Source organism: Pseudoliparis swirei, chromosome 3, assembly GCF_029220125.1.
Source record: "Pseudoliparis swirei isolate HS2019 ecotype Mariana Trench chromosome 3, NWPU_hadal_v1, whole genome shotgun sequence".
Taxonomy (NCBI): domain Eukaryota; kingdom Metazoa; phylum Chordata; class Actinopteri; order Perciformes; family Liparidae; genus Pseudoliparis; species Pseudoliparis swirei.
This window is the reverse complement of record NC_079390.1, coordinates 11,571,119-11,597,685: the sequence shown is the minus strand read 5'-3', so window position 1 is coordinate 11,597,685 and position 26,567 is coordinate 11,571,119. Positions and strand designations below refer to the sequence as shown.

At 43.5% G+C, this 26,567-nt stretch overlaps 1 protein-coding gene across 8 annotated transcripts in view; it reads right to left on the bottom strand.

The window, feature by feature from the left end:
• Positions 1-26,567, bottom strand: part of msi2b (musashi RNA-binding protein 2b) — a 240,001-nt gene that overhangs the window by 43,827 nt on the left and 169,607 nt on the right. For all 8 annotated transcript variants that reach the window (XM_056443666.1, XM_056443656.1, XM_056443677.1 and 5 more), the window contains exons 8-10: positions 18,230-18,312; positions 8,893-9,007; positions 2,599-2,673 (exon numbers count right to left, since the gene is read on the bottom strand). In XM_056443666.1, coding sequence (XP_056299641.1) covers positions 2,599-2,673; positions 8,893-9,007; positions 18,230-18,312 — 273 coding nt within the window. The remainder of the gene's footprint in view (positions 1-2,598; positions 2,674-8,892; positions 9,008-18,229; positions 18,313-26,567) is intronic.

The following is a 26,567-nucleotide window of genomic DNA, read 5'->3' as shown; positions in this document are numbered from 1 at the left end:
GTAATTAATGTTAAATTGTGTATTTCCAACCGAACACGGTTTCCTTTCCGTTTGCCGTTTCTTATCAAACTGAGCTGTAATCAGTTTCGACGCATTTTCTACCTCAGTTCTGTGAAGCTCCTTTTGCATATTATTTTTGTATGTTGTGAAATGTGCATTGTCAACAACAGCATTCTTCTTCTCCTAGTTTATTGGCACAACAACTGTGACTGCATTACTGTTCTCCGTTGTCAGCAGATGTGATACACAGCTACCGTGCCACCTCCATTGTTGTGGCATGAATTAGTGTCCTTATGCACGTCACACTAGGAAATGACTACACATGTTTACTATGTGTAGCTCCACTAACTGTGTCAAAGAAAACATATTTTGACAGTGTTCAGTCTGGTTTTAGGAAAATCGCTGTGAATATTTCACAGTAATTACTAGTACAAATACAGATAAATACCACTGTCTGAGCTTGCCCTTTGAGGAAATGCTCTGATATGTGCTCGCCTGCATGGACGACTTTTTCACAGATAGAGGATGATCTGATTTACATCAGTAAAATGTGAAGGTCTCTAAGTGCATTAAATAGTAATGATGTCTGTGCTGCTATGATGGCATCATTTTGTAAGCAACTCACGGCACACAAATACAGACACATAGAAACATACTGCACACGATCAATGTCAAAGGCACTTTGTGATCAATGTTGGAATTAATTGGGAGTGTCACAGGGACCAGAGTGCTACGTTGTCAGATACTGTTTAACAGCCAGTGAGCTGGTGTCAGCTTTGAGTCAAACTGGCTGCCGATTGCGGTTTCACCCCCATACAAAAGTCTTTTAGGTTCTGTTTTTTACACTTGAACTCTGTTCCAGCCGCAGGGATGTCAGCTTTGGTTTCTCTTTTTCTGTGGGTATCTTATTGAGTTTTCTTCCTTTAATTCAGTGTTTCATCACTGATCAATGTTTTATCACTGTTTTATCTTGACAATTGGACAATTGCAGAAGCACAGTTTTTTCTGTTAACAGTGGACCCCTGAGGTTTCCTGGGGGTAAAAAAGCCTTGAAATGCTGCCTGCAATTTATGCCTCTTGGATCCAGCCTGCCTGGCTTCAGCTCCATTTATTTATGGGAGTGTTTCAGCAGGGGTTCTGTTCACTGAGAAAAAAACCTTTGATCTTACATTGAGGATGCTTTCCACATCTCAGTAAGGAAGGACACCAGTCAATATTTGGCCTTAGGTTATTTAATTTGGGAAAAGGAGTTTGATTCATACATAAAAAATTCCAATTACCCTGTCAAGAGTTGAGCAGGCCCAGAGGAGGCTCTTTTAATCATACAGCTTTATCAAACTCTTTAAATTGAGTTTAACATGGACAGGATCATACATTCTGCCTCGGGGAAGGTGATATTCCTTAATTTGTCCTAAACAGCAAACATTTAAAAAATCGGTGTTCAACTAGAATGACTACTTCCGAATAAACACTGATCGCTCCTTTTCCATTTCAATCTCTTCTCTCTCTGTCTGTGAAATCCAGGATCAGAAACTTGAGAGGAATATTTCAAAGAAGAAGGATAGAGCAAAAAAATAATACTCATTCTGAATTTCATCTTCACCTTATGCCACACACAAAAACAAACATGTACAGTGTCGGTCATGTGATTCACATCCATGTCAATCAGCTACCAAATGGAAGGGTCATGCTTAGAAATTATTAAAAAAAATAAAAAATGAAAAGATAATATATGCTTAACTCCCTCATTTGTACACTACGTAATACCCCCCCTCCCCCCCCCCCCGCCCTCACCCCCACATTGATGAATTCGTGCTATTCCATTTCTTCTGTCAAATAATGTTGTGGTCAGGTATACATCTTGCATGTGTCTGATCTGCAGGTGGTCACAGCTGGACCTCCTGCCTTACCATTCCTGAATCTATTCTACTGCAAAAGATATTACAGAGATCCAAGCTGCTGTCAGATATTTCCCATTCCGTCTCATCAGTGGAGGGAATGATGTCTGGCACGGCAAACAAAGTATGTGTAAAGTCCTTAAATAAGGCATGAAATTGCCGGGATGTGCCTTGGAGCCACTGTTGCAGCCGACAGGTACAGCTGCTCACCTCCAGACTGCACGCCTCCCATTTTGACTCCCATTAGGGAGCCGGCGCTCTGAGTCAACACTTTTAATGGAGAAAATGACTTAATTCATTTTCCATGATAAGAACCGCGTTTAAAAAATAAAAATCTGCCAACAACAAAGCGCCGCTCCACAGATGAATTTGCATATATTGGTGGCCACGGGAAATGAAGAACGTCCCCCATTTTAGACATTTGGTCATGCTAGTGTTCAAGTGTTGGCATGAAAAGGAGGAGGCAATTGACTTCAGTATACGTCAGCTTTCAAAAGCTCGTTGAGAAATCCACACACGTATAACCCTGCAGATTCTTTGGTGACTGACTTGTATATTGATGAGCGAGTGTGTGTGCGATTGCAAAGCATGTATGTGTGTGTGTGCGTTTTTTGTGGATCTGTATGCGAGTGTGCTGAAGAGTGCGAGACAGAAATCAGCTGCAACATTGATAACTTTAAAAAAAGAGACTTTAACTCACCGGGGAACTGGTAGCTGTAGCTCGGTGCGAATCCAGTGTATCCGCGGCCGTACGTTGCCACAATATTAGGGTAGCCTTTGAAAGAGAGGGAGGAGATTAAAAAAAGATGAGAGAACTATTTCAAACAAATGTGATACCAACACAAACACACACACACACAGACAAACACTGGGATATAGCTACTTATCCACTTTGAGGGGGAAACAAGTCTGTAAAGGCTGGCTTGAGAACTCCTGGGAGTTCCAGAAGACTAAAGTGTTCTCATGTTGTCAAGCTAATTCTAATTGTACTCAAAAAATCCCGAAATATTACACTGCAATAATCCACACATTAAATATGAGCCTGAAATAGTTAGGATGCAGTGTTACATTTTAGAACAGCACTGATCACATACAAAGTCTTGTGTGCATTATGTGAACGCTTTGTTTGAAAGAAAAGCAACACGGCAATAAGCGATAAGTGATTTATTTTAAGCCTACCGAAGAGGCAGCATGTATTCACGGCTCATAATGTTGATGCTAAATTGTTAACTCGATTGTATTGGCTGGATGTGCAGTTTGACAACAAGCCCCGCTCTCAATCAATGGTCACCTGTCGCAATTACATTAACCTATAATCTTAATTGTGCTGCTCTTGTTGTTTTTCCTGCAGCGGATATTTTAAACCATCCTTTTAAAAACAAGTTTACCTTCATGGATCAATATCCTGTTAAATTATACTTTATTTTAACACACGGAGTGCTGCAACAGGAGCCTCAAGGCAGGTAATAGAAAGTTTTTTTAACAGTTTTTTTATGATGATCCCGATTATTCATCGCTTCATTAAGGTCGGGCATCAAAACCTGGTGCCAAATTTAGTGCTGGTTCTTAAAGGGTTCAAACCCAAGCCTTGATCACCTTCTTTACCGTCAAATTAATACTCAATTTTTATTCAACCACAAGATGTCAGGCATTTTTATAGCTCGGTGCAATAACACTTTACAGCCGGAGCCCTGAAATGACGTCGGAGTCCATTTATGTTCGGTGCGTCTTTAGCGAGTAGGAAAAAAAAAAAGCCCATGTGTTAATATGTCCGGATGCAGTTTGCTAAAAAAAGATGCCGTGGGCAAGGAAGTGATCGCTGGTCCTCATTTACACCTTAGCGGGAAATTCCTCTGTGTGTTGTTGCATTGTTTTGCTGGTTGACACAAGGTTTACCGGTTAATTAAATCTGAATTTAAAAGGAACGTGTTACATATAGTAAGTATCTCAGGAGTTACCAGGGCAACCAGTGTTTATAGAAAAGGTGAGCAGGTGCTAAAGGTGTTTAACCGACAGACTGCTTTGTTTGACACAGCTCTCTAAAACCTAATACAACAACAGTTGCATATCTAATGTACAGGCAAAATATCATATGGTCAATACTTATGACCATGTTATATTTCAGTTTTTCTTTTTTAATAAATTTGCAAACATTTCTACATTTCTGTTTTTTTCTGTCAAGATGGGGTGCTGATTATACAATCATGAGAAATATAATGAACTTTTTTGATTTTAGCAAATGGCTGCAATGAAACAGAGTGAACATTTTAAAGGGGTCTGAATACTTTCCATATCCACTGTACTAATGAATTATATGAGAAATACATGGTATTCAAATATAATGTGTTGTATTCTTGTTTTGTGTGCAAATGCTATGTGTGTTCTGGTCTGTGCATTCAGTGCAGCCCCCCCCCCCTGTCCATGACAAGAAATTAGTTGTTTACAGAATTTCCCAAATTTCCCACTAAGTGTTAGATTATCTGTACTATTTGGTCCTGTTAAAGGTAGCAGGCCTAGAGAAGTCTTTCTTTGGTCCTAAAACTGTTTAATGGCTCTTACCACCATATATATATATATATATATATATATAAACAGGACTGTCTCAGAAAATTAGAATATTGTGATGAAGTTCTTTATTTTCTGTAATGCAATTCAAAAAACAAAAATGTCATGCATTCTGGATTCATTACAAATCAACTGAAATATTGCAAGCCTTTTATTCTGATTAATATTGCTGATTATGGCTTACAGCTTAAGAAAACTCTAAAATCCTATCTCATAAAATTTTAATATTTCCTCAGACCAAGTAAAAAGATTTATAACAGCTGAGTGTTTGTCAAGGCTCAGGAAACCCTTGCAGGTGTTTCGAGTTAATTAGACAATTCAAGTGATTTGTTTAATACCCTACTAGTATACTTTTTCATGATATTCTAATATTTAGAGATAGGATATTTGAGTTTTCTTAAGCTGTAAGCCATAATCAGCAATAAATCAGAATAAAAGGCTTGCAATATTTCAGTTGATTTGTAATGAATCCAGAATGCATGACATTTTTGTTTTTTGAATTGCATTACAGAAAATAAAGAACTTCATCACAATATTCTAATTTTCTGAGACAGTCCTGTATATATGTATGTATATATATATATATATATATATATAATATAATATATATATAAAATATTTAAGAATCAATCTTGGAGGTTAACAAAATAAATTGATGAAAAGTTCATTGTAGATTTGGCCTTTTTAGGGCTGTATTTGTTGTATGTAAAGTTAATAACCAAGTCATATAAATATTTAAGAGAGCGGCTCCATACAGAATAAGCACATACAGGACTGTCTCAGAAAATAAAAGAATAAAAGGCTTGCAATATTTCAGTTGATTTGTAATGAATCCAGAATGCATGACATTTTTGTTTTTTTAATTGCATTACAGAAAATAAAGAACTTTATCACAATATTCTAATTTTCTGAGACAGTCCTGTATATCGGTGCTAAACCAGCACTGGAAACTCAACCAATGCATTTTTAATCTTCCCGAGAAAGGAAAACGTGACTCCAAATTGCCATCTGTAAACCAAAGTCAAAGTCTGTGTGAGGACACAGGCTTGTTCGGGAGCTGTGCCGTCCTCCCAGGATGGATGCAGAGTAACAACGAGGCCAGAAGAGGACCCGGTGTCATTAGAACAATTTAAGAGTAGCAGATGTATTGTTCATCTGCTGTCATGATTCTTATTACAGCCACAGACCTCACCAGTTAATTAGCTGGACATTTTTCAGAGAGAAGCAGCTGTGGGCGACATATTGAGAAACGGGGTGTGAGGGAGCAGGCAGCTTGAAAGCGGGATACGAGCAAAGCAAAGAAATTTGAGAAGAGTGGGGCGGCTGAGCCTGTGTGAGATTCGCCGAGAATTTGAGCCCCATCAAAAGGTAAAATAAACATAATTAACCCTCTAATTATGGTATATTTCTCAGTCCTTATCTCCTTTCCTCAAGCTATCATCACCTTCGACCATAAGTCTGGACTAAATTGCCTAATAAAAGGAAGTCCTTGAGGCCAGGAATGAGTCACTGGAGCCAACCTTGATAATTCGTTCTTCAATGTGTGTAAATTACACCTCCGAAATCTCCTTCAGGTTTTGGTGTCCTCGGTTCTTGTTGGATACAGTCTATTTTAGCATGGTAATAATTCTCTGTAGTCACATTTGAATTATAACTTTTCCTCCGCTACACACTGCGGACGAAGAGAGAGCTTATTGTAAATATGAAGGCGTCAAAACACATTTTTCGCGCACGCATTATTTGAGTGTGTGCAGGCTATGTGCACGTGTGTGTGTTTGTGTGTGAGCATGTGTGTAGATGCTCTGTTCTGTATGCCTCAGAGCTTGTGCCAGCTGGAATCAGAAAGGTTGACCTTGGTCATAAATATCTAATCAGTGTTTGCTGTCCATGAAAAAGTTCAATTTATTCCTGACCCAATGGGAAAATGCCTCTCCCAGACCAAAAGAAATGCAACCCAGAGCGTTGGTGAATGGAGTCGTAACCTGGTACGGATGAAGCAGGATGGAGGCGACGGCAAAAACATAAATAAATAAATAAATGGAAGAAAAACCTCCGAAAGAAATCTTCCATCAGCTGCTGATGAGAAGTCATCACCAGGAAGTTACAGATGGATAGCTTTCACACAACCCCGTATTGTTTGTTTGGTCGGAAAAGAACTGTGATATGATACAATGAAAAGCCATCACCGACTGCAATATATTGGATATTATGTGTTTGATACTGTCTTACTGTCAAAACAGAATAAATGCCAAACTGAAATTGTTGGCTTAGATACCGCAGCTCCTCATACTCCCTTATTTTAACATTTTCTGAAATGGCAAAACCACTTCCCTTCCGTCTGATGCACTGCATTACAATGGGTTTCACATTACTGACTGAAGAATCTGCAGCGAGTGCATAAGGAGAGGGCTACAGAGGGGAATATGAAAGGGTCGGGAAAGTGGATTAAGATACACGCTAAATTAAGCTACTATCTCGTGAAATCCTGAGTATGTCCATGCAAACAAGAGAGTGGGAACAAAGAAGAAAGAAAGAGGAGAACCCAGCATGCTTCCTGCCATTTCACTAAACGAAGCCTGTCATCGTGTCTGCCCTGGTGGCGGCCTCTTAGTGCTCTTATTTGCCTTATTAATATGCATGCTAATGTACCTATTTTATGGCTCAACAGTTCTGATTCACTTTAAAATCAATTATCCATCTGGTACACCCATACCTCGCCCAGGCTCAAAAGTGTATTAATTCCAGCAAACATACATCGGGCGCAACACAATAAAGATAAATGCCTCGATTAGAGGCAGTAAACAAAGGAGCTGGGGACGGCTTTAATGAGATTTGGCAGGAAAGGAGCTTACACTTTCTTAAATAATGAGCCTAGGGTCCCCTTTTTCTAAATGCAAATTATGTAAAGGAATGTTTTGCTGTCCTTGTTCCAATTTCATTTAGATAAGAGTGTCTCCAAACAAGTTGGCTGTTAATATTCTCACATGAACACATCACTGCCTTTCTGCCTGGCGTCACCCAATGGAGAGGGGGGGGGGGGGGGGGGTGGCTGTCCTCTTCACAGATGCATTACTCTGTGATAACTTCCGAAAAGTTCACCGCGCTTGGTAAATACTTGGAAAAGATGAGATGGAGCGACTCGGACAGAGCTGACATAAGAGCGTGTCCAGTCGTATTAAGACTTATACCACAAAAATAAATCAGCCTCATGGCAAAGTCAAACCTGGAATTAGCTTGACACTGTGCGACTCTACGGATAAATAAACGCAGACAAAGAGATGAATAGATGGATCCTACAGGGAATTTGTTTGCAAGCCCTTCATTTTCATTGTTTAACAAAAATAAAAACTATCACGGAGCTCAATCTTTGTCACCGGTTCCCGTAAATTTTCGAAAAAGTAAATGCAAAACATGCGGCGCCACAAACTGTGACTTGCTATCGACCTTCAAAGCCGCTTCGAGCGTTACGTTTCCTGGTACAGATAAAAATGCATGAATGTGGTTACGGTCGCACCTGCGACAAGGGGTGGAGGGGTGGAGGGGGGCACTTGTGCGGCAAAACGAGTCTCTTACAATCAGCGGCATGTCTCTTTTGCTTTTGAAGGGGGGGGGGCGGGATAAATCTTTCATGCGAGGGCAAATCCATTTGGTCGGGTCGCACATACAAATTATATGCATAGGAAATGTGAACCGACAGACGGAGAGAGAGATAGAGAGAGAGAGAGAGAGAGAGATCAAAAGACAGACAGAAAGACAGACAAGATAGGTAGATAGGTAGGAGACAGTGAGCAGGTGGGGATGGAGGGGGGGGGGGAGGGAGAGAGAGTGCAAAGAGTGTTAAATAAAAAGGGCCACAGGCACGGGCTGGATGGTAATGATGAGGGGTGGGCCAGCAGCTGAGGTCCCTGTAGATGAGATCTCTCCCTGACATGTGTGTCCCCTTCATTACCCATTAAGGGGGGCACAGTGATGAATCCTTAATATGACATTACACCAATTTTCCTCTTCATTTAGCCTGCTAATGTGCTGGTCTGCTCCTATAAGCCCGGGGGCCGTCTGTACCAGACTCCACCAGAAATAGACCGCAGTGGCCACCGGTGGCACACCTTTGAGCGGCCCAATTAGGGGCAGTGCCCACCTAATGGGGCTATCTAGGCGAGAGTTTGCATGAGTTGATTTTTTTTTTTTAAACACACAATTTAAATAAATGGATATACTAGAAATTGTTGACCGAGTGTCATGCATGTCTGGCATTACCACCCCACCCCACAAAAAAAACCTACTTACATTTGATATGTTCATTTGCCAGTTATAACGACATAATATGAAGATCAAATATGTTTTAGAGGTTATTATTGTCTGACTTTTGTATCAGATTTCAAATGAACACATGTGTGTGTGTGTGTTAATGGTTGTGTGTCTGACTCACTCAGCATGCCCATCCCCAGCATGAAGGCATCCATGGTGTAGGGCAGACCCCGGGCTCGCCCTCGTGTACCTGGTGGGAACATCACCTCCTTGGGCTGGGCCTTCTTACATTCTACCTATGTAGACAGACGAACACACACACACACACAGACACACATACACACAAACACATACGTACACACACACAAACACACAGAGACAAAGCATTAGACGATGTAGGGTACAACCACACAGATCTGACAGGGCGGTCTGGGCTCTTTAAGGCGCTTTTTCTATTTGACTTGCACAGCGCTAGATGTTTTCCATAGAGGGAAAACAAGACTGAGTCAATCTGAGCACCACGCATTTGGGAGGGAACGTCTCGGAGGAAAACTTACAATCATGCTCCTCCTGCATGAAAGAAAAGGTTATTGCTCCAGTGAGCATGTGCCCAATGCCTCAGGGAAATAGAAGCTTAATACTTTCCAAGTGTTTCTGAGGCATCAAGGTGGGAGAAGACCTGTTCTGCAATGCCGCTACCGCAGTCCCACTGTGTGGCAGTAGGTCCAGTTTTTTGGTGAAAATCTTTGTCTCATCCAAACACAGAATAATCTCAAAAGCAATAATCTCTCTTTACCAAATCTCTGTGTTTTATTTACTCTTGCCAGGGCAGTGTGTGTAAAATCTGAAACGGGTCCAAGAAAATAAAAATTCCGTTTGAAAAACTCAATATGTTTTCAGTTTTCTGTGTGTGTCCCCGGTTGCGTTTGTGCACTGTGTATCTGTGCGGATGTGTGTCTGGCTGCAGTCCCCTGTGCCCCGCAGTCCAATTCCACCTGCGGCACCCATCTCTCTCTCTCTCTCCGGTTCTCACACATGCAGGTTTGTTCATTTCCCATCTTGGAAGACTGACATCTCCTCCTCCTACGTACCACACATCAAATGAGGGATGTGACAGGGGCAGATGAGGAGAAGGAGGAAGATGAGAGTCCTATTTACCACGCATCTATCCCATCTCGGTGAATTATAGAGAAGCGCGGTCGGCTGACAAGGGTGGCATGGCCTTGTGTCTGTTGGTTGTTCTTTGGTAGGCCGAGTCTGTTCACCATGCTGCACAATCTATTTGCTCCACTGCCTGCTTGGCATCAGCCTGTCCATCTGTTTGTCTGTTTGCCTCCTGGCTCTCGGCGGCTTCTCCCTACTGCCTCCACTTAAGCACAGCTTTCTCGGCTGCAGCGATTCACATGTCATCCTGGCCCGCTGCACAAGACAGGCAGCGGCGCCAGTGCTGCGCGCACTCCGATCAAGCTGCCGCCCCGGCATCCATACGAATAGGCTCGCCACTCTGACGCACGACCGTTCGCACACATTCCCATCATGCGCGCACACTGAAATGAAACTTCACGACGGCACAAAGTTCCCCCGCGCTAAATGGTTTGCAATAACGAGCTGCGTGTCGCCCGACAGAGGGAACGCGAATGCAAAAGGTTTCCATCACAGAGCTGTGATTTGTTGCCGTTAGAGGACCCTTCATTTGAAGCAGACCAACCAAAGTACACAGTTCCCTCAGCCACTATGTACCTGTCACAGCCGCTCTGCTCTCCTGGCTCTCCCGGAATGGTTTGACATTGTGCTGAAGAGAGCACGGGCGCTCTCATCATCTCCGAATGACCCCCGGCACGGATGTGGAAAGCGGTCGGGACAAACGGCCCCGTCGGAAACCCTCAGTACGCCGCTGAGATCTTCCCACATGTTCACATATAGTCTAGTTCAGAGCCAGTGTCGGCTCCGGCGTCCCCCCCAGCGGCCCCAGCCTCGTCCTAGCTCGTCGGACGCTCAGGGAGCCCGCTGGGAGGGAGACGGAGCCGGCTGTGAGTCATGTCTACATGATCTCAGATGCGGATCTTTGATATTCAGGGAGAGGGCTCCTTGTCATGGATTTTTTTTTTTTAAACGCCAGGAGCCAGGATCTGTGGCGGCGTGAGCGTGTGGGTGTTCACCTGCTTCAAACACACAGGAGTGTGTGCGGGTGGAAGGGAGGGAGGCGGGAGCTTTCAAGAGTGAAGCGAGTCAAAGAGAGGAGAACAAAGAGGACGGCGAGACTATCCACTGCACTGCAAAGAATCAGCAGTCGCGAAGGCAGGCATTTAAATGTTACCGTGTGGAAAGTTTCACAGACCGAACCTTTTGCCACACAAACAGCGGGGAGACGTTACATTTGCAACCCATCATTCCAACTGCAAGTGTGTTTTGTGTAACTTGTCTAGAGGACTCAGGATGTTATGAAGTCAGCACAGCATTGTGTTGTGAAAACTTTCAGTGAATGGAGGTGTTTGAGCACCACTGTGCCTTGGAGAGGAAAAGGGGAAACCCCTTTAACCTGCCTTCCCTTCACCGGCTTAGAAGTTGCATCATTCTGTGCATCTGAGAGACTCACACACACACACACACACACACACACACTCACTCACACACTCACTCACACGCATAATGCAAGGCAGTCGACTGTTCAGAGTGAATTCCTGCCACACAGAGGTTGACAAGGTGTGGTTACCTCAACCTGCGAGCTCTCAAAATATATCGAGATCTTTCCTCCTCCTCCTCCTCCTCCTCCTCCTCCGCTGTACTGACATACTGCAGTTGATAGCTTATCTTTGAGATACGTGGAGTCAGAGGAGGGGAGGGAAACAGAGAGCCAAACAGTCGATGGTATGCCCTCTTAAAGGGAGTTGAAATGAATCTTTTTCAGTGAGTTACTTAAAATACTGTTGGTGTGTTCACCGCAACTGGGAACTCTTTACTCTGTTAGCTTGAGCGATTGGAGCTGTCATTCAGACTCCACACCGCTGTCCAGTGTTATTACAGTAGGATGACGAGCGATGCTCACACTCACCACGTGTTTTTTTGGTTTTCAGTCGTCGAACTAGAACGATGCCCACTTTAATCGTAAAGGCTTCTCGACGTATCAATTTCACTCATTTGTTTGTGCGTCTCACAGTATCGTGTAAACACGTTGAATGGGGAAACGCATATAAAAGGTCACGCTGAAGCTAATTTGCAGCCCCTGTCCTTGGGAAAACTCGAACATTCGGAGTGAGACAAAAATGCAATACGATATAAAACAGTGATACTTTTCATGCCACCTCCATCGTCGAAACTCAAATATTTCAGTGTCACTGCAGAAGATTTCATTTCGTTCTGCTGCTGTCTTGTTCGGGTTATGAAATCGGGACTTTGTGGGGTTGATATTATCTCTCTCTCTCTCTCTAAAAACAAAACTGACAATAACCAAGCTTGATATTGAAATGATGAGGTGCACATACTGTATGCACACAGAGATACTAGCCTACTTGAAGAGTGTAGTTGCAAAACAACTGCCATTGTTTTAATGTACAAACCCTAGGGTACAGAGCCGAGAGGCACTCCCCCTTTCCAATACACCTTCTATACATATTAACCTTGTCAGGATGACAGGAAGGTGTGGGCGGGATGGCTGTCCTTCAGGGACAAGTGTTGTGGGTGTGGTGTGTGCGTAGAGGGGGAGGTGTACAGCTACTATGAGCATCACTCGTAAATGAATTCCATCGGTTGACTGGCAGACTGAAGAAAGCTAACGGCGTGATTCATTTACTCCAGCACCCACTCCCAGATGAACAGTCAAAATACATAGACTGCATAGTTAGGACATGTCAGGGCTCTATGCACAATGTCAGGCTTCTCAAGTGGTTGAGTTGAGAAGGACAGAACGACTGATAACCAAGTAGCTATGATATTTTTTTAAACATATATCCTTTAGCTGTTCCTTATGCTGTGTTTACAGCAAAAGAGTTGCACATTTTTTGCGAGAGTAGATCCCGTGCAAAGTCAATGCATAGAATGGTTAAAAATGACGCAGATTTTAGTGTTTGGACTTGAACTGAATCTCTTGATGGAAATTGGATTCAGTTGCAAGAGTCGTAAATGGTGCCAAAAGGTCCTCGGAGAAAGTTCTTGACTAAGGAAGTGAGAGAACCTTCTAACATACAGTAAGAGAAGGGATGGGGTTGACCCGGTTAGCTATGGACGACATCATGTTTCCTGGACGAACGGACTCATTATGTCTAGAGCAATTGGTTGGTAGGCGCCAAAATATTGACATGGTATCCATAATTTTCTACATATGGCTCAAATTTGACCAAAGAATCCATCAATGGCTGCATGGCAGAATTGTCGGTCCAACCACAAATATGTCACACCTCCAATATCTGATACTATAGAGATAGATTTTGGTTGGCGAGTCACTTTAATGCCTCTGTGAACCAGTCAAAACAAAAGCTGTCATGTATTTCATAAAGAGGGCATTTGCCGCAGACCCTCCATTTTGAAACGCTTGTATTCATGGTTCATAAAAGATCGGGGATGTATAATAACGGTGAGAAGACTTTGGAGAAAGCAAAAATGATGCCAGCGCCGGAGTCATTTTGCCTGATGATATCTCTGCATGCTTATGTAAAAGCTCAGGAATGTGAGGTCATTGTAAGGACCAGGTACCACCCTGTGGTGCCAAAACTGTTCCACTGACATGATTCTATATAACAAGATGAGATTGTCCCCAAACGCAGTGAGAGGCACATTCAAAAGTAATGCCATGACCATCAGGTTGACGGCAAATGGCTTCCATCACCTCCTCATCAACAGATCTGAACATCGTGTATCTTTTATGGGATGTCCTGGAGTGCAGAATGAGTAGTGGATTTTTCACCTCCATCATCCCTCAAAGCTTTCCTTCTTCAATGAAGGGTAAACATCCAATTACTTACAGTCCAGAGCCTGTGCGGCAGCGCTGCAAGAGCGACTGAAGCGCCTCTGAAGGGTGGTCCTTCTTCCTTATTTGGCACTTGATGTTCAAACACTGTTTAAGATTGAACTTTTTTTTTAAAGGAGAGATTTTCAACACCCTGAGACTTCAGTTTCTCTCCGCAGAAATCTCCGAGTGATAGCTTGTTCATGCTATTGCTATAACTGAATGTGTCCGGGGGTGATTTATACAACGTAAGATCCAAGTGGACGCCACTCAGACACACGCTTGGCTTCATGGCCTCGAGCTTCAGGGCAGTAAACTTTGATGTTCATCCAAAAACTGGTACTGCTGGCTCTCACAGAAGCAATCAGGTTTGGTTAGCTGATCAAACTTCATCAACCTTTATCACTGCTACATACTATCCACACATGTATTACATTAAGTTAGAATATAAGTGCAATGCTTCAAGAAAAACAGTATAATCTGTAAAGTGTCTCTAAAAACATGAAATTTTTCCCGTGCATTAAAGAGGATTTCTACGTTGGCATGCGGGAAATGGTATCATCTTAAAGATAACACTCATAGGAGTTGAGAGCTAAAAAACCTAAGTCCCTAATACAGAGGTCACTCTGTATAAGTTAAGAACAAGTCCAAAAGAATGTAATGTTTTCATCCGGCTCCCATGATGGGAAAGATAAATGCAGTATATATTGCAGCCATAAGAAAAATGCTGCATCTGTAATAATGTATGGGTTACGTGATGCTATCTTTCTATCACGATTCTGCTTACATCAATGCAATGAGCAGAGTACATCTGTGTATATATATATATATATGTATATATATATATATATGAATATATATATATATATATTAAAGGCTGATGTATGAACCCCTCCCTGCATTAGTATTTCCCTCAGCGACTGGAAGAGTCGGAGCTTATTCTGCTCCTCAGCGCAGTAATTGGTCGGTCACGTCAGGAAGACAGTGAGAAATTGACGACTAACAGAGAATTCCTCCCTCCTGTTGTGATCATTCGCCACTGTTGAATATTAAAAATGACACATTAAAGAACATTACCTTGAAGCACTTGACTAAAACCACTGTGAGTCCATTTTAATGGCACACTGCTCGTTCATCAGAGCCAATACTTGATAGGTATTATTATGAATTATCTGCGCAGGCATAACAGCGGGGCGGGGAGTGATAGAGGGACTCCTGTCTTTGGAAATGGAATTCACAACCTTCCCTCCGCTTTGTGAAGGTGCTGTCTTACTACAGTATGATAAAGACATTCATATGTGCGGCTAGCAGAGGGTGTGATAAACTGCTAACCATCGTATGCTCATCGATTTTTACTCCAGAATATTTACTGATTTTAATACAAGGGCACAGTGGGTACTGCTGAGACTAAGCAATGGTACAATCATGTGAAGGGCAGCATAATCCATACTTTTCCCCCCCACATCCAGGATTTGCTAAAGCATGGCAGTCTTTGTGATCTATGATATTGGGCTACATAAATACAATTGACGGTCTGCAGAGGTGCGAGCGGCGTCGAAGCTGGCGGGGCAGGTTAAGAGTTTCTTACCAAGCAGCACCCTGTTTTTAATTATGTATGAGGCCGAACTCACGGTGACGGAGAGGAAGTGCTCCTGAGAACGAGACCTCGGTGGCACATGAACACAGGGTGATCGACCAAGCCTCTCAAAGGTCCAGCCCCTCACATCAGAGTGGGCACTGACCCACTACACTGCCAGAGCCCTTGAAAGACGGGGCAAGGAGAAGGTGGGTTGCCCTGTACATCCACCGCCCTCCCAAGTGGGGTGGAATTTCTGTCTGCATCAATTATTCAAGAGCCATCTTAGATAACACGCGCAGGGAGGATGGATGAGGTCTATTTCTGTATGGTACTTCATAAGGATGAAGACAGGAGACATTTTTTATTTTGTGTGCCGGTGCTCCAGACACCGGATAACCAGAACTCTCCTCTCTGCAGCGAAGGTAAAAAACCTGACGCGTCTTTGAAAAATGCTTTTAACGCACTCCACTCTGTCCTCTTTGCTGACATTTCGAGATGTCAGCAATTGCAGAAGAGGGACACACACATCTGCTGCATCCTATAGGGAACCTAATGTACGGTGTGGTGTTGCCAACAGGGTCTTCTTACCAAGGTGACAAAAGCGTGTAAAAGTGTCCCCTCGCTCTGTCCTTACACTGTACCCTCTCAATACTCCTCTTCTTTTGTGTTAAAAGGGACTCCCGGACGAGTCACATGCTCTCCGTTGGTGTCATTTCCTCCCATGAGTAAGTGCGCCCTTGCTACAGTAGGAATGCTCCTCTTGCAGTCGATGTCTTCTGTGTTCCGGCACCCTGTGAAGTACGTGTCGCAGTCACGTTGCGGCTGCAAGTGCGAGAGATTTGAAGCTTCCAGCCAAAGAGGGGTCACTTCAGCGACGAGGGTTTGCTAAATATTGATAACAATATTAGTAGCCGCCGTGACTGTGACACATCGGCGAGTCGTTCGCGGACTGTCAGATGATGCATCAGAGACAGCTTTGATAGTGCTGGCAAGGTGCACGAGCTGAAGAAATATAAATAACCACGAATGTTCATCTGTAAAATGTCCCGAGTATAATGATATAATCGCAGCTGCACGATGCAACCTCGATACACAAAAAGGTGTTATTTGGTCAATTTGCCCGTTTGGAAGCATGCATCCCCAAGAAAAGCACATATGCTTCATATTTTCCCACGTGCAGTTTATCAACACTATATTATACATGCTCCAATAATGCCAGTGTAAGTGGGGGATTTGTGGTGGAATGGAAATGCCAAAGATTCCCCGGGCTATTACAGTTGGTGCCACAGTGACATTATTTGTGACATGTGAGGGTTCCACCTGAGCAGAGGCGGCCATTGGGGAGCCTCTTTGTGCATTTCTAACGCGACTTGATAACAGGTATTTGCTGTTGGTTACAGCATACAACATTTTTTGTGAATGCAACAAGAGTTTGCCTTTGTTCTGGGTGTCTATCATAGTTACTCTCATCTAATCTATTTTATCAAGCAAAGGCCTGCAAGTGGCAAATATTAGCAGTGTCTGATCTTATATTTAGGCATTTGTTGATTGCCAACCGAAAAATTATTTCCTTTAGAATTGTAATTTCATTCCTGATTTAAACACCTTATTTAATTACATCTGTGCTGTGAAAATAGCCATTGTAAACAGTTTAAAAATTTCATGAATTAATAATGAGTATTACATTATTGAACATTAACTTCCAACTATTTGTGAAACAAATTTGCATTCCTAATTAATCCCAGTGTTTAGAATCCAATCTAATTAGATCTATCTAATTAGAGCTTCTTACAGATAGGCTGTGGGTTGGATTTAAATGAGGCGCATTTTTCTGCACAGTTAAAGTTGGAGAGGGACGTCGAAAATAACACCCGTGATGTAAACATTCAAGTGGTTCGATATGACATCATATTATAGCTATGCTTGTCCCATCATCTGTGCAGACATAGGTTACAAATAGTTGTTACAAATCAAGAGTTTCAGCATCGGCAGCATTTGTTGAGCTGTGTGTGCCGTTGATGCCTCGCTATCGGTGTGTTCACAGAGTGCCGTGCCCACACGTCAGAGGATCTCACATGTTCCGATCGTGACAGAATGTCCTCGCACGTGTGCAGTGTTTTCTGTCACACTCTGGGCTCGTTGTGGTCGCAGGTCCCGAACACCGACTGTGATCCGGCGCAGAGACACGGCGGGATGTATACTGGGGTCATATGTCACCTGGGCACGTCCCTGGTGAACACGGTTCTACTACGCTGGTCCTGTCAGTCTGTTTTAGGAGGGAAAAAAAGGCTGGGGGAGGGGTCGGATAGAGAGAGAGAGAGAGAGAGGGGGGGAACGCGAGAGAGCGAGAGGCCCCGACTGAAACGGCAGCAAGACAAGTATTCCCCCAAGTCAATCACTATCCACAGAACTGCTCAAATGATGCAGGTTCTCTCCAGAGGCCTGCAGGGTGGAACTGGGTGAAGGGGGACCTAATGTCACACTCGCTACGCAGAATTCGCTTCCTGTCAATTATCATAAGAGACTTGATGACTTAGAAGGCTGCTGCTGAACTCTGTAGGGTGCTCAGAGACGCCCGCACTGCTGGTATAAATAAAACAAGCATCACTGGGACCTCGTTGGAGGTGTTAATCCTTGACTAATGAACTCTGCTTCTGCTAGCCCTGTTGCATCCCTGGACATCTCCACCTGTATGTGTGTGTGTGTGGTAGGGGATTCAGAAAGAGAGGGACAGGCTCCACTCTCCCGTCCCTCAGCCTGACAGGCAGAACTCAGCCACACAATTTCACGGTTTGTGGTCAGTACACACCATTGCTTTCCTACCCGGAGAGTGTGTGTATATGTATGTGTGTATGAGTGTGTGTTAGCCTGTGCATTCAAATAAGCACAGACACACACACACCCCTCATCTGCTATTAATACCAGGGAAAAGAAGAAATCAAATATTAATCCCTCAACACCCACCTGGAATTGAAAAAAGAAAATGAGTGGACTTACCATTTTGTTATTGATTTCATGAAAATGAATTTCACAGACTTTCTCTACGATGTCTTCACTCTCAAAAGTTATGAAGCCAAATCCTGTGCGGGGACAGAAACGGGAGACAAAAGGGGGAGACAATGGGGTTAGTGGAGAGCCTTAACAAAACTTCTGGAACTAAAAAAGAAAAATGCATCGCAAGAAGAAAAATCATCACGAGCCAGATCCAGAAACTGTGCGGGGACATCTGTGGAGATTGGCTCGGGCACGGAGGAGAACAAGTGAACACGACAGACATTGTCCTCTTTAAATCAGGAATATGATGAAATCTGCCACATTATTAAGGGCACTCGAGGACCTCTTGTACAAAGAGAAGATGGAAAAACAGCACAAAGCTCATTTAATGAGATTCAGGGAGCTGGGGCCCACCATCTGAATTTCATTAAATGCATTTTGTGTTATTTTTATTGAAATCTCACTGTATAACAAGCCCTCATTTTAATGTTAATGCAGGCCTTAGAAAGAATGCGTCGTTGACAGTGGGATTTTCATGCCATATTTATAGGATAAAGGCTGAACCCCTCTTTGAACACAAAGACAGAGAGGCACGATGGTGACAGACTTTTGAACACAAGTGGATTGCAATGCTCTCCTCTGTGTTGTGATGGTGACGCACAAAGCAATCTAGCTTCTGTACAGACGGGGTTGAAAGGGAAACTGATATTCTATCACTTTTGCAAAAGAAGGAAACGGCACAAAAGAGAAACAGTGAGTGAATAAAGCAGCAAGTGGGGCTGAAAGGAGATGAGTTTCTTTTCAAGATGGCAAACACCCCGCGATGAAATAAAATCACCTCGGATTGGGCTTCAACCGCCGTCACTGCAGACAGCATCCAATCCGACTGACACGCGCTTCACAGACGGCCCCGTCAAGTTATTGTCATGTCGTCAGATTCAAATAGTCCCCGACTGTACCGCTGATACACTAAAGACAACGTTTCAAATAATCCCTGGTTGGCTGAGCAGACGATGGGGAATCTTTACCTGTTCATACAAGTCAAGACAAATCCATGTGGTCATTCTATTCACAGGACACATTTCAAGGTCATAGACTCTGGGGGCGGGGGGGATCTTCCTTCAGAGACGAGGGTCCTGCACATGTGCACACATTCACATGACATCCATTCTGTGCACCAGGCGGCTATACAAACAAAAGGGATTCGTCAGCCTTCAAAGATTTTGATGTACCGTTTACAACCAACGTCGCCCATGAGTCTGCCAATGATTTTCTCATTCATGCCTTCAATTGATATCAAAAGATAATAGTGAACCACTGCCGTCACAGTTCCCCAGAGTCGTCTTTAAATGTCTTCATTGTCCAACCGACAAATCCAAAGCCCAATGATGTTCATTGATGTAAAACTGAGAGAGATAGAGAGAGCGAATATGAGGCAAGCAGAAACCAAAGAAATGACTGAAACGATCACTCATCTTTCAAAACTCATTCTTTTGAATGTTCTGTTTATTAACTAAATGATTTATCTATTCATCATTTACGTCCTGGTTTTCCTTTAATATCCCTGGCAGTGCTCGCCATGTTGGATTGCTCCATGGCGGTGTTGGATTCCGAGGGTTTCCAAATCGATAGATTATACATGAACGCTTTACCAAATATCAAATCACATTCATCACATTAACTTTCCCTTATGTGTCACGCATATTGCCCACCCCTACTGTATGCATGTTGTCTGGTATAAACTTAAGACCCTAAGCAGAAATGTGTGTGTCCTGTGATACATTAGTGTTCATCCTATACACTCATCAGATCATCCAGAAAAGCAGAGCTGTCTTTGTTCGGAGCTGCTGCTGCTGCTCCTAGCCGGCCTGCCGCAAACACCGGCATCCAGAGTTTTGTCATAGTCTTTATTTCTCACTGGCATTTTTTCTTTTTCTGCTCCTCCTCCAGCTCCTCCTACCACAAATAACAAAAGATCCTCCTGAAGCACCGCTCCCGCTACTGACACGCGCTAGAACGTATCAAAGCAGCCTTGTCAAAAGAAGGGCTGGAAACCTAATGTGTGAGCTGATTAAACATGGACAACATCGAATCTAATGAGATCTTATGAGACAGAATATCAATTTCCACTGAGATGTCTCAACGCTGAGTTGCAGCTGGGGGGGGGGGGGGGGGGCATGGTGTGGAGGGCTGCTGAACCCTCTTCTCTCACCCCACCCCTTCGTGCCAGCACGAGAAGCACTTTTGACAACCAACAAATCAACCGCCAGGAGTAATTTGTCACAAAGGAGTGCAGGTAGAGGGAATGGAGTCTACAGGGTGTGGGGTGGGGGGGGGAGGTGGAGATGAAATGAGAGAAGAGGGTGGGGAGAAAAAGTGACAAGGAAAGGGGTTAACACACATGGCCCCTGTCGCCACACTCTTTCCTGCCGCCACAGGCAGCTCCTCCATCAACTGACAGGACATTTCCCACTGCACCATTATATCCACTGGGGTCAGGGCCGAGCCACAATGCCACGGCTGCCACCAGCGGGGCCCTTCCACCAGCGGGGCCCTTCCACCCACGGCTGGATCTGTTTAAATGAACAAAAATCCATTTTGCTGGAGTGCGGACTACTTTTACAATGTGTCCTGTAAACCCCAACAACAACCCCAAAGAAGAGCCACGACAAACATCCCTGTTGGTGTCTCTCATTGGCTCAGCACACGCCTTCTTGGTCGGTCCCCAGCGGACCGTCTGAACTTCTGGCCCCCGCCATTACAGCGCGGTCCTTTGCTCCGCTAAGCCATTTTAACGACCTTACAGACAATTACAGGCCACAGAACGGCGGCGACAGAAAACGTTCCTTCCTCCTGCAGTGTCGGCAGAGCGACATTGTGCTTGCGCCTCCCCGGCCTCTCTCTTCAATACCCCTCCAGCGCCCGGCAGGAGGCTGACCTCAGCCAGACTATTAAAGACTGTCAGCGCTGACAGACACGAGGAGAGAGGTGTCAATGCACTCGCGCCAAAGAACCTTCACACACACACACACACACACACACGCAGCTTGAACAATACCCTGTAAATGGAAACACACGGATTTATGTTTTTGGGGAGGCAGGGTGATAATAGGTGTTGTGCGGTGTTGTGCGGCTACACTGGCTGAGACCTCTCGGCCGCACTTGCTCACACTTATTAGCCAGAACTGGGCCCTTGTCGCATCGCTGAGCAGAATCGTCAGGGAGCCTATCTTTCACCGTCCTTTCCCACCTTCATCATGCTCGCTCTTTATTTCACACTCATTCCAGGTTCCTCTGCTTCTGTTGCTTGAATGCATTTATCCTCCCCCCCCCCCCACTCTTCTCCGGCCCCTCCCAACCTGGGAAAAAGCTGATTCTGCCAGAAGCAGATAATGGAGGAGCTTGCAAATTGATGCAGCAAAGTTGACTTTGACTTGAAAAGTGGCGTTGCAGCTTTAAATTAAGTTTTAAACTGAACAGGACTCTGTAATGTGTTTGTCTCCGATGTAAAGTGGGTTTAAATGTTCCTCTTACGTTTTCCTTTCGCTGCCTGGCGTGACTTCCATCTGCACAGTACAGATATTTTCAGAAATATGATGACAAAGTATGAGCCAGTAGACATGGTAGTGGGAGGAGTAATGCTATCAGTAGTAGCGTTAGTTATTGTTGGAAAGATCTGGTAAGCCTGTGTGAGCATGCACATGACGCAGAGTTAAGGGACTATAAATGTACAATTGCTGCAGGAGGCAGGCATCCCCCAACTCCCTAATGACTGCAGCTAAATATACCGCAATAAGTACACAAGAGCAAATGTAAAGCAAACATGTACTATCAGTACAGACCTGGAGCTTATTACCTGCAGCAGGTTGACGTTAAGCATGAACTGAATACAAACAAAGTGTAGAGACGTTCATCACTTACACTGATTGGACCACACTATCCTGGTACAGGTGACATATTCTATATACACACACACACACACACACTTCCAAGCATACACAACAGTGGCGACTGTAATGTATTATTTGACTACAGTGTATTTATGTAGCTCCCGATGAAAACTGCATCCAATGAGAGCAGCTTGCTGCTGAATACTGGCCCCGTCAACACAGTGAGGAAGTGGGGCAACCTGGAGGAAGTGTCCTCTGGGACGCAGTAGGAAAGGAAATAACCCCTCCATGGATTTTCTTGCACGCACGCATGCACACACGCACGCACACACGCTAGGTCATCGGTGCAACCCACCTGCAGCAACAACAGCTCCTATACTCCCCCCCTTCTGAACTTGGTTTTCCTGCCTTAATTATGCATGGTCCAACCTTCATCCGTCCAATCCGGAGCGAGTCTACAGAGAGCTCCTGCACCGCCTGGCTGCCTGTGTTGCTCAGCCTCGCAGCCCCATCTCCTTGTAATGCAGAGAAGCAGACTGAGGCAGTCCGAACACCCACGGCACAGTTAGAGGCCTTTGATCAGTATTTCCGTCTGCTATTACTAGAGACCCGGGGCCCCGGGCGTTAATCCCCTGTTTAATACAGTCAACGGCATGAACTCTCTAAACAGCACAGGGCACTTATGTTAGAAGAGGAAAGAGAGTAGAGGAAGAGCAATGTTGTACAAAATAAATAAATAAAACGCGTCGTTAAATTAACTGTGCTTGAAAACACAGAGAATTATCCGGCGCATTAGAAAAGTATTTGTAAAACAAACTTCCCGTAAACAATACACTGAAGAATCAGTATTGCGCTATGATTGCTGATAAATATTCAGAAAGTTGAGTCAGAAAATTGTGGCGATACGCCCTGTTATTTTGTATCTCGCCAACGATACAGAATATCATGATAGAGCATATTTCAATACATAAATAGTCCAGAGGAAATAACCACATGCTCTTGTCCACTCCTCTGTGAGATAGATACTTGAAAAAACGAATGACACTTATTATTTACTCATGTAATTAGGAACTTAAGTGCAAACTATTCCGATTTTCAGAGAAATTTCAGTGAGCATATGCGCGTCTTTGAAAGACAATGAATAACCATATTATATTTTCGCCCAGTAATCAACACACGGAAGGAGGAGGCTGTAATAATTGTTATCAGATTGAAGACAATGAAGGAAGAAATATTATATATATATATGAGGTCTGTATTGCTGAGAAGTAGTGTTGTCCTCCTTATTGGATTTATAATAATATAGGTCTTTACATTTAACATTGAAGATACAAAAAAAAAAAAGAATAGATGCATGTTTTGTTTTGTGTTGGTTAATATAGAGACAAACACACAGAGAGGGGACAGAAAGACAGAGATGAATGAATGTGACTTCTTTGACGCGTGCGGCTGCATGGGGGGGAAGGCGAAGATGGACGATGTAAAATTAATCACTGAAGTGTACAGTACAGTGAGCCATGAGCGCTGTTTCAGACAAGACAACATTCGGAAGATAAGAGCTGTTGTGTTGTTGCTTTAGCTGCACAATCGCAACATAAATATGTTCTGCTTTTTATTTTTCTCCTTGTAATGCATTGTGTTCAGGGATATGCTTGGCTGGAGCAGGTACGCCATGGACAGAGAGAAATATGCGGGACACCAACCACCGTCAATGACCGCTTGCAGGAAATACAGCTGTAACATGCTGGTGTGTCTTTTTCGGATCAGAGCCTAAATCAAAAGAGGAGAAGGAATCACAACCATGACCATCTCATTCATCTGTTCCAAGTGGCCCCTGACACTGATTAACACCAGGCTGGATTAGCACAAGAGTGCTTTACAGAGAATACACAGATACTATACAGTATACACCCTATGACTCAATTACAACCCGTGAAATACCAAGTTATTAATCCACAAAACAACTTGAAACAAACACTGAAAAGATGTAATTGTAAAAAAGAGACCGGAAAACTACAAAAAGCCTTTGCGTCTATGATGTATCCAGGTAAGTGACAACACAAAGCATGCATTAAGGCCAAGTTGAATAATGTTGATGCCGTGAGCGCTTTATTCGCCCCGTGATAAGTGTCTGACTCATCTGCCGCAGCCCCGTTAGCCTTAATATTAATCAAATGAGCCATCAGCGTTAGCTAGCTGCGTCGCCACTGTAATGTAGCCTCACAGCCAGAGTGCTCGACAGATGTTGTTGTTGTAAAGAAAAGAGCACTTTCTAATGGGGAGTGGATAGGTTTAGTATGTTGCGCAGAATGCATTTTATTTGGTTCAATAAAACCCTTTGTGTAGGAGTGTGTAAGCAGTGCCTCCCCCCCGCTAATCTGTCTCTGTGTTTGTTCTGCACACTGTGTCGTATTGTCAACCCTCAATTTGACCAAAACCTAAGAAGGTGACGATCATGTGTAGGTTGGTGGCTGTCCATCAGGTGGTACACAAACTGGCTCCGAATTCTGGCCACAATTACCAAATATTGTCTGTGAGTTTGTTTAGCAGCAGCTGTGAGGCCTTCAAAAGCCGAGAGTTAGTTGCTTGGACAACAGTTTCGAGAACACCTCATTAAAGACGATCAGAAATGTCACAGAGAGGCTTTTAATAAACAGGATGAAATGAAGTGTAAGGTCAGACAATTATTAGACAGATATCAGTGTGTTGTCTCCATCATTTTTATGGCGCCCCAGCCCCCAGCACTCAGTCGTTCACAACTTGGTAATCGATCAATACATTCAATATCTGAATTCGTCTTGATTTCTGCAAACCAGAGATAGAAAATAATAAAAGAAAAAATAATAACAAATCCTTTATTGATCCCACAATGTGGAAATTCCACTCTGGATTTGACCCATCCTTAGTTATTAATTAAGGAGCAGTGGGACTGCAGTGAAGCGCCCGGGGAGCAACTGAGGGTTCAATGTCTTGCTCAAGGACACTAGGACCACCAACACTGAAAAAGCAGGTTATGGAACAGGAAAAAAAATAGTTGGTGGAATTATTAGAGGCGACCCTATTTGAACAATCGACTGTGTGGTAGGAATGTGTGTGTTTGTGTGTGTGTGTGTGTGTAATTTAACAAAGGAACATTATATTCTGGCTACACAAGGTTCTAAATGTTTGATTTGACGTAGAATTGCTTGGTTTCTACCCATACATCATGATATATAGCCAATGGCATGCACATTCAATCAATCGCTTTAATGACCATGTAGACCAGAAGTTGAACTATGAAAATATGCGGCACCTCCAGAGCAGCGTATTGCGACAGACTCAGACATGCTGTATAAGAAACATTAGGCCTCCATTTCAAAAACAAAGAATAGAATTAGAAATCAGAGCACTCACATAGGACCGTAGGGCTATCAACAGCGCTGAATCTATTTTGAATATCTGTACAATTCTCTGTCAAAATCTGCAGGGAAACGCATGTAGAAACAGTTGTCTGCAGGTTCCCTTCTGGATGTGGATTGCTAAGTATCTCCCCCGCTCCGTTTCAGTACAACGGACAGCGCCTCACCAACACGGCAACATGTCAAGCCATGAGCAAAACAACCCCAAAACAATAGACACAACTTGACAATGTACATGTCTGAAGCCTTCATTCACTCTTGGTATTTTTATTCTTTAGTACTTTCACAAAGAACACATATACTACGCAAATTTTTTTTGGGGGGGGGGATCGATTTTACGACCTTCTGCACTGCGAATAAAAGCATCAACCAATTACGTTGGGTGAGAGGGGCATATTCTATTCGCCAAGACAGCAACATGTTTTACTCCTTTTCAACCTTGATATGGGCAGCGCATATCAGATTTACTCCTGCCTTTCACAATAAAAGCACTCAACATATAAAGTACTCTGCTTAATAGTTTACCAGAGGGAACTCCAATTCACTCGCGTTTTGTAAAAATAGGAAAATCTATTTTAAAAAAAGGTGACGGTAACTTGTGCTGTACACTGTTTACCTCGGACGAACTGCCAGATGCTGCTCCGGGTCAATAGGATCCCAGAAGTTGTTCAACCTTTTTAACTGAAAAAAGTGATGCAACGGTCGCGAATGAAAAGTTCTGCTGCGAAATATCCGCATGTTAGCGTTTTCGTGTTGTTTAGCCATGGACGCATGGATACATTACTATATCAGGGGGTACATACAGCATACAACATAGTGCTCTTGGAATCGACCCACCGACTTTAAAACAAGGATTTGAGACTTTCAAAATGGTTTTGCTTTTTATGAAATGTAAAACATACGTCCTCCGTTTTGTTTTGTGGAGCAAACGGGCTCAGCGTGTATGCTGAGGGAACTAGTTTGTCTGTGCCTCTATTTAGGTCAGCTTTCAGAGTTGGCCATCAATTTCTACTGTCCTACTTTAGGAGACACACCGTCGACATACAAACACAC